Below are 8,766 nucleotides of genomic sequence, written 5' to 3' on the forward strand. Positions count from 1 at the left end.
AAACTTGCTGAACCTAAACTTGATTCATATCAAATCATTTATCAGATGCCCCTATTCAACCACATACAGCCTGAGTTTCAATATCCCATCTCAGTTGCATTAGGATGTATTTTCCCATTATGCCCCTTTTAAAGAGCACTTTACCGTGGTTAAATCTTTAGAGTGCACTCCACAGTAAGCTCATTAAATTGGACTCGAATTGCAGTTCTCGTGAGGTTAGACCCTGCTAGTGTGAGATGTTTTTTTCTGGCCAAAATGAAGAGAAACCATTAAGATCTAGAAAGATGCAAAAATAATCTTAAATATACAAAACTGAATATTCAGTGTTGAGTTTCTTTATTATAAAACATACAGACAAATATGATATGCTTTGGAAGTGTATGGAGTGTAAGTATGAGTGAATTGGCCTTTGGCATAGGTCTGTTGATTCAGTTAGATTCTCGAGCTGTCAAAAGAGTATGAATATTAAGGATGAGGACTGAGGAGAGGGAATATACTGTAGTAAGAAGTATGAGATAATGGCAGGTCCATTAAGAAAGGTGAGATGCAGCACAGGGAGCTTAATTTAACTTTCAAACTGGCAGCACAACTAAGGGATGTAGCTGAAACAATGCAGAAACATTAGGTGGCAAACAGATCAATGACAATTAATGTTGTCCAATACGATATTAAAAAAAAACCTTTAAAGGGTTCATGTATGAACCAAACCTATATTGATCTTTTGACATTTAGGATTGTATTGTGCTTTAGGAACAAAATGCAAGTTTGCAAGTGAAGTTTTGTATCTTCAAAACCTAGCAATAAATGTAATTTGCTGGATTAGGGCTGGAGCTATCAATTATTTTAGTAATCGATTAATTGAATAATCGGACAAGAATTAATTTTCTTTAATAAATTCTTAATATACACAAGAAAAAAATGAACCTTTTTATTTTGTTCATTTCAAAAAAGTAAAAAAAAATTTTGCTAAATAAATATTGCATTAATATAGATTGCTAAACTCTTTAGCACAACCTCATTCTTTTCAATCAATAGAAATTTTACTATAGAAATCACTGCACTGGTACTACAGAGGTTTAAGATTTTGTAGCACATGCCAAAAAGTATAAAACAACAACAATGTAAAAACCACAAGTAAAGTTCATTACATAAATAGACAGGTCAGGACATCAATGTAATATATAGTTGAATATATGAAAAGTTTGGTTCCAAAATGCCTTAAACGCCTTTTTTTAAATGAGTTGCTGCCAAAATCAGTATTGTATCAGGTTAGTGTTTAAAGTAAATTCTTAATTTTACGCAAAATACAATATCCGACGTGTTATTCTGTCATATTTTCTCCTTTTTTTCCCAGAACGGAATAACACCAATCCTCCTTTTCTGCAGAATGCAATAAATCCACTCAACAAATCACAGCGCACCATTCCACGCATGGTTAAAAACAGTGTTAGGAGGTAACGCATTACAAGTAACGTGGATTATGTAATAATATTACTTTTCTAAAGTAACGAGTAAAGTAGCGCATTACTTTATAAATGTACACATTAATATTTGAGTTACTTTTTTTTAAAAGTAATGCAAGTTACTTTTCAGTGTAATTTATTCCATTTAAAAATAAATTAATTTACTGAATTAAACTGAAGATGTTAACGTAGAATTACGCACTCTGTGCACCTGAGCGGGAACAGTTTGAGTCAGAAACGGAGATGGCAGAGCTTGACATTTTTGCGATCATAAAAAACACCTGCAAGGCCTGAAAGAGATCAAGCCTCAGCCAAGTTAGAAAAAGTAACGCAAAATTTACTTACAAGTAATGTAAGCAATGAGATAACAAGGTAAATTAGAAACACCTGGGGAAACATTCAACATGGGAACCAATAAGCAAACACAACTGCAAATGATGTTTTATTAACAAAGTTCGGGAGGAACATGTCAAATAAAATACCTAAGTGACTTCAGCTGTTTTCAATCAGTAGTCAATGGCACCAGCCGCTTTCAATCGGTAATCAACAATACACCCAATCAGCTCGAAAGCAAGCCATATATAAATCACAGTTGAACTCACTGAAAATCCTTCGCATCTTTCAGAATCCCTCCTCCACCCCGTCTCCTCTCACTTACCAAGTTATTTCCATAAGAGGGTGGGATACTCTGTGTTTCAGGCTCATTCCCTGCTCAGAGCCCTCTCCCCGGACAGCACGCCAAATACGTTTACTAATTTAATTCTTTTAACTTATTTGTAAGTGTGAACTTGTGAAACAGAATACAAAACATAACAGGAAGTGGGAACTCAAATCTAAACCAAAAGTCCAAAGACATGGAACAGGACTGTGACATATATACTCGTATACAACATACATATATACACACATACAGTATACATATATAATATAGACGGTTTCATCGGACGCAGGTGCGCTGGCGCGATACACGTCTGGATCCGAACTTTACATCCGGTTTCGTTTGTTTAATGGTCTGACTAGTTGCTAAACTGATCTCTTGAACAAATGCCTCGTCGAAAATAACAAATGTTTTGGTTTCCTAGGTAATCTATGTGTTGTTTTTTGCTTGTTTTGCTTTTTATAAACTACGTTTTATGAACTTTGTTGTTATTTATTCTTAGCGGAGTTTACCGGAAGTTACGTGCAGACCAAGACAGCCGCTTGTTTATGTTGTTACTGCTGAAACCGTCTATATGTATGTATTAAATTATTATATAAAATTCCTTTTAATTTAACTTCTCTCACACACACAAGAATGTACTGTAGTAGCTGCTCTTGTCTTATGCCCTAGTCACGTCTGCAGTGTGCTTGTAAGAAAGGGTGTGTCAGTAATAATGTTCTGTGGAGAAACACAGTGCCCCGTCTCTAATTAATGGACTAAGTGGAGCCATTACAGCCCTACACTGGATGTGCCCACTATCTTTTAATCTTTTTGAATGAGTATACTAATAGCTAGACATTCAGAAGTGTAATATCACTGGATTACTTTTGAGTTTTATTGCAGTTGTGAATACAGATCAATGAGACAAACTAAATTCTTTCTGTTATTCTCTTAGGGGCATCATGGAGAAAAGATTGGCAGCATGTGTGAATATATTTCCCCGCACTACCACTATGTAAGATCAGCCAGTTTAACTTTTCACTCACTACAATGTCTTTATGCATAACTATATAGTGTTGCCTGAGGTTATGTTACCTGTAACCCACTTGCAGCACAAACACAAAACACAGGATGCTATATATTGTTGGTAAAATGAACTCAATGTTTTTAACATAGTGTCAAGCACCCATAGAATGTATTATGCTTTTATAATTTTTATAATTTTGTTTTCAGCATGTGCTAAAGTACATGATTTAAATAAAAACAGATTTTTGTCATGATGTAAATTGCTTCAGCACTTCTTATCAACCACTGCCTAAAACGCTAAATTGTAGCTACTTTTCCTTTTAAAGCCCTCTTTTTAATTGTCCTGTCTGCTCTGACTGGTCAGCTGGTTCCCTGATTTATGATTGGTCAAGCGTTTTCCCTGCCTCCCTTCTTGCTTTGCTTAAGAACGAGTCTAACAAGCCGCTAAGAGGCTATTATCCAAATTAGAGCTGTAATCGAAATGTCCGGAGCCCGACAGAATGCAGCCCGAACCCGAACGTACATTTAGATTGACAGCTATTTAAAAGCCCGAACCCGTTTACAGCCCGACATTATTTAAATGTGCGCACACACACAGCTTTTGTCAAGAATGAGAAATTTACACAGGTTTTAACATTATTTATTCATGACTGATAATCTACACGCACTTGGAAGTTGAAACAAAGAAATAAAATAAGTCATCTGTAACATTGTAACATCTTATTCTAAATAAGGCTTATGCAATACACTATAAATATGCCAATAAAATTATTATTTCTTAACGAATTAAATTAAGATAATACATTCTGAATTAAGATGGGTATTTGGCAATAACGAAATTAAGAGAAAGGCTCCGCGGGATTTGCGTCGGCACTTCTCTCCATTACTGCCAACATTATATCCTCTGTCTATTATGTAAGACTCGATTCATATTTAGTTATACATTGAAAAACCTACTCACCAAGATTAGGCTACATGTTTTTGATGAGGAAAATCATTAAATCCAATCCACTGTAAATGAATTCAGCGTGATCCTGCGCTACTGATTGAACTTGACCGCTCATTTACCTCACAAAGCCGGAACGCAAGCCCGAGCCCACCCCGAGCCCGTGTAAAATGTTAGAAAGGAAGCCCAAACCCACCCGAGCCCGTCGGGTCCCGACGGGTCCCGTCGGGTTCGGGCAAAGATCTTCAGCTCTAAAAATGTGTCTCACACTAAAGAAAATGTAAAATAAAAAGCATAACAGTTGCTTTTTTAAATTTTATTTGGTTATTATCTTTCAGGTATTACTGGAAAGGAGAGTATCAGGATGCGTCAGAAATACTCCTGGTGTGTTGATATATTTATTGCTATACAAAAAAAGAATTTATGAATTTTGTAGCCTATATAAACTTATTTCTGAAAAATTTCTGTTAGATTGAAGTAATGTTTATTTAAGTTTTTATTTTGTTATAGCTTGTGAGGACAAGAACATCTCTTATACAAAGACTTAATGCTTATTTAAGGTAAGTACAGGGTACACTGTATCAGTATTATACATAGAGCATGTTAGTTTAAGATCTCCCACGTAATACAAGATCTTGCGTGGTACCTGTGTGTAATAATTACCTCACATACATAATAAGATACCGGTGGAAGTCTTTTGACTCTCTGTTTGGTTATGGTAAATATGCCATCAAGACAAATATCCAAAACGAACAGTCTACTCAAATCATGTACTTGCCTTATCTTAAATCACTACGTTAAGTCTAGGTACAATTGTTAATTCGGACTGTTGGCTCAGATTTAAATAGATTTTTTAGGCTTTTGTAATTTCTCATTATGTGTTTAATTGGTAAAACTCACCCATAAACACAAAAACATGTTTTTATTTTTTGCATATGACAACTTTGTTAAAACAATCCCAGTTCATATGGATCTGCGAAACTACTAAAAACACTTATGCCTGCCAGGCCAGTAGTTGCCGATGTCATATGTCCAAACACATAATATGCATTACCTTGACATCGCCGATATCAGGATTTAGCATTTTTATAGTTTTTATGGGGACAATAACGGTGTAGTTTTCTCACAAGTAAAAATTTAAAGTAGAACCAAATTTTTTAACTTAAAGTGAGAAAATGTATTTTTATAAAACTTATTTTTTTAGGTGTTAAGTTTTAAAGGGCCCGTATTTTAAGGCTAAAAAGCAAATTACTTTGTGTATTTGGTGTAATATAATGTGTTCGCATGTAAGGGTGACACAATTTCGATTTTAAATCGAAATCGATCGAAATTAAGTCACAACCTCGAACTTCGAATTAAAAAATTGGATCGTCGAGGTTGCCACGCCCCAATGTCACGTCCAGTCGGCTTGCCAAGCGGGGGGAAATAAACCTCTCGGGTGTGCCTTTAAAAACATCAGTCCAGCGGAACGCGATTTATATTTTAAACACGAGGGATGTATTGCTACAACTCCTTGAAATGCATATCATAAACAGGATTACTACCTAGGGATCTAACTTTGGACAGAGCCCAGCTCGCTGCACGTGCACGAGAGAGCCGCCAAGAAGCAGCGGGTTATATTTTAAACAAAAGGTATAGTTTGCCTCAGCTCACATGAAACGCATAAAACTGAACAAATACATAAGGATTACTACTTTAGTTTATGTTTAGACTTTGGACAGATGCGAGAGCGCGTGCACGTGAGACAGAGAGAAGCGCAGCTGCTTATGACGCACTGGTTTTATTTCAGATGCTAGGAGTCCGAGACGCGCGCATTAAGAAGGAATCCTCTCTCTTCAAGCTCTCTCGCGTAAAGTGAAGCCCACAAACACCCATGCGAGGAAAAGTATGCAATGTGCATGTTAATGTGAAACTATAATAATAATAAATAATAATGGCATATCATTTTTTTGTCTTTCAAAAAAACCCCTGAGAATTTAGAATCAAAAATGTAATCGAATCGAGGATTTGGAGAATCGTGACACCCCTATTGGCATGGTTTATGGTTAAAAAACACATTATTTTCCACATACTGTACATTTTTGTAGAACCTCTCAGTCCCGCCCACCTGTAACAAGTTGTTGCTCCCAAAGCAATAGTGAAAGCCAGGATTTAATATCGTCTTTACTACCTTATCAATATGAACCTGAATCTGACCCCAGAACACAAATGGCTAAGCTGATTGATCAACTTTAGCAGCGCGATGTGAGCAGAATTTAACAGACTGGTAAGGTAAGGATACTAAAACATAAAACAATGTCTGCATTTGTGATCGTAGAAATGACAAACAATGCGTGATACTCTGCACTGCACAAAACTCGCGTTTGAATGGTCCATAGGAAATTCATTAAATATGAAAACACAGGCGCATCACAGCACAAAACTCGCATTTGAATCATCAGTAGGAAATTTATAAAAAACATCCTTACAGGATGTCAGTCAGCAGAACCAGAGTATAGTTTGAAATTGCTCCACTTTCAGACAAAGCCTTTGTGTACATCTAGCCTTGTAAGTTCCTCATGTTTAGAAAGTCCTTTTGTAAAATGTGCAGCACACAATCGAACATTGTACTGTACTGTTCTGAAACAGTTTTGTAAATAAAACCTAACCACTGGTTTCTTAATGTTTACTCATTCAGAAGGCCAAACATTCGCAGGGGAAAGTAAAGCGTCTCCACGACATGCCGGCAGCAACAATACTACAGCACGATTGAAAGTTACACCCTCTATCTTTGCGTGTAAATTATGGCGGTGTTATGCAAATGTTCAATCCAGCATGACGTCTAACTGCATGGGCGTGTTGAACGAGCCGTTTTAGGTGGGCGTGGATGAGGCTTTACTTTTAAAAAGAAATTTGAAACTTTAATTACTTTAATTTTTGGAACTTTACAGATCTTTTATGTGCACAGACATCATTTAACACACTAAAAACAAAGAAAAACATGAAATCGGGTCATATGACTCATTTAAGTAGGGCAGCTTTCACATTTTACAGTGAAAAAGTTGATGTCTATTAACTTCCATCAGTGCTGATGCTCACTACAACATACACAACAAGCTGCTGCTTTTTCAGCTTTTGTGTTGATACTGTATCTTTCCAATCGATGCAAACAACTACAACAAAGTTTAAATGAAAACTGACGCATACCCTAGCGTAGGTCCGACACAGAATTCAAAATCGCTCTTTAATCTAGACATTCAGATGAGCTGGGATATGGTGAGCAATCATGTGTGTGCCAAAGCACAACTTTATTAGAAGATTAGAAAAAAAGATTAAAATGTCTAATTTTACAAAATCACAGAAAAAATACCAAGAGCTTTTAAAGAGCTTTGAAAACATTGAAATGGATTAAATGCCCAGTAGAGCCCCTGCAGTTAAGATTCTGGAGATTTCACTATAGCTGTATAAGCTAGCAGATCAAACATCAATTCAGTCTACCGGATAAGTTTTGAACAAAGAAAGTACATTTAAATAATTTAGAACTTCATAAGTTCAACTGAACCTTATTGTGCAGCACACACATTTAAAGAAACGGAAAGCTGAAAAATGTCCTTATTTCAGTCAAAATAAGGAATATTGTTGGCCCCTTCAGTCATTAGCAATATAAAGATGGAGATCTCCTAAATATGCCAAACAACCATTCTAATGTAAGGTCTGTTGTATGCTATAAAACTAGTGAATGCTTTATATATTTCAATAATATATGCATTTGTGTTCCTTTAGAGCTGTGCATCCATATGACCTTCCAGAAATCATCAGTTTTCCCATTGAAGATGGAAGCCTGCACTATTTGAAGTGGATAGAAGATGCAGTCACTGATATTTGAAATGTGAATGTTTTGTATTTAAACGTAGAAGCACCTTTAAACTTCAGAGTGCAAAATAACAAAATGGGGTCGTGGTTAAATGATATGTGAGTAGTTTTTCTCAGCTAAATGAGAATTGTGGTCCAAGAATAAATAACAAGTGAATTTGTTTAGAAGGCAGTTTGTCTGATATGGTTGTACCCATATACCAGAAAGCAAAAATAAGAAATCATCCTGACATTTTAAAGGATCAATTGCTTCCAAACTGCCTTTTTGTTTAACTGGATCAGACTTTGTTCAGATCTGAGTGACCTTAGGTGTTACAGCATAGAAACTATGCTCAATAGCATCTGTTTAAATGTATATATTTATTGACCTTTTATTGACTTGAATAACTTATTCAAATATTTCTAATATGACTTACATGATTTGTTCAAATAACTTATTTGGTTAGTCATGTTTAAATGGTGGTTGGGTAATTTACGTGTTTTTGTTTTACAAATCTGTACTACATTCATTTCAAAATAAAGAATGAAACCATTTTACCTTTGACAGCATAACTTTAGCATAACACATTCATCTGATGCATCAAATCTACTCATTCATTTTATAGAAATGCAAAGATCTGATACAGTGTGCTTACTAGTAAGTCATCTTGTAATTTTGTCAAATATTCATTATCATGATTTGCAAACCAATTTCTTGTGCTGAGCAAACAGGACTAAACAAAGATTTGGTAAAGGATTGCCTGTGGACTGAGCAATGAGTACACTTTAAAGGCTCCATGCATTCATTTAAACAAAAAATTTTTAAATTTAGTAACGGTAAAAGGTTGTGGGTTCAATGG

At 35.5% G+C, this 8,766-nt stretch overlaps 1 protein-coding gene across 1 annotated transcript in view; it reads left to right on the top strand.

Annotated features, from left to right (window-relative positions):
• The window catches only part of LOC135748713 (protein CutA homolog), a 12,609-nt gene extending 4,145 nt beyond the window's left edge, over positions 1 to 8,464 (top strand). The window contains exons 3-6 of the mRNA XM_065266983.2: positions 3,059 to 3,118; positions 4,414 to 4,459; positions 4,586 to 4,635; positions 7,838 to 8,464. Of these exons, the coding sequence (XP_065123055.1) occupies positions 3,059 to 3,118; positions 4,414 to 4,459; positions 4,586 to 4,635; positions 7,838 to 7,940 (259 nt within the window). The 3' untranslated portion in view covers positions 7,941 to 8,464. The remainder of the gene's footprint in view (positions 1 to 3,058; positions 3,119 to 4,413; positions 4,460 to 4,585; positions 4,636 to 7,837) is intronic.
• Positions 8,465 to 8,766: the final 302 nt, after the last annotated feature.

This window comes from Paramisgurnus dabryanus, chromosome 5, assembly GCF_030506205.2.
Source record: "Paramisgurnus dabryanus chromosome 5, PD_genome_1.1, whole genome shotgun sequence".
NCBI lineage: Eukaryota > Metazoa > Chordata > Actinopteri > Cypriniformes > Cobitidae > Paramisgurnus > Paramisgurnus dabryanus.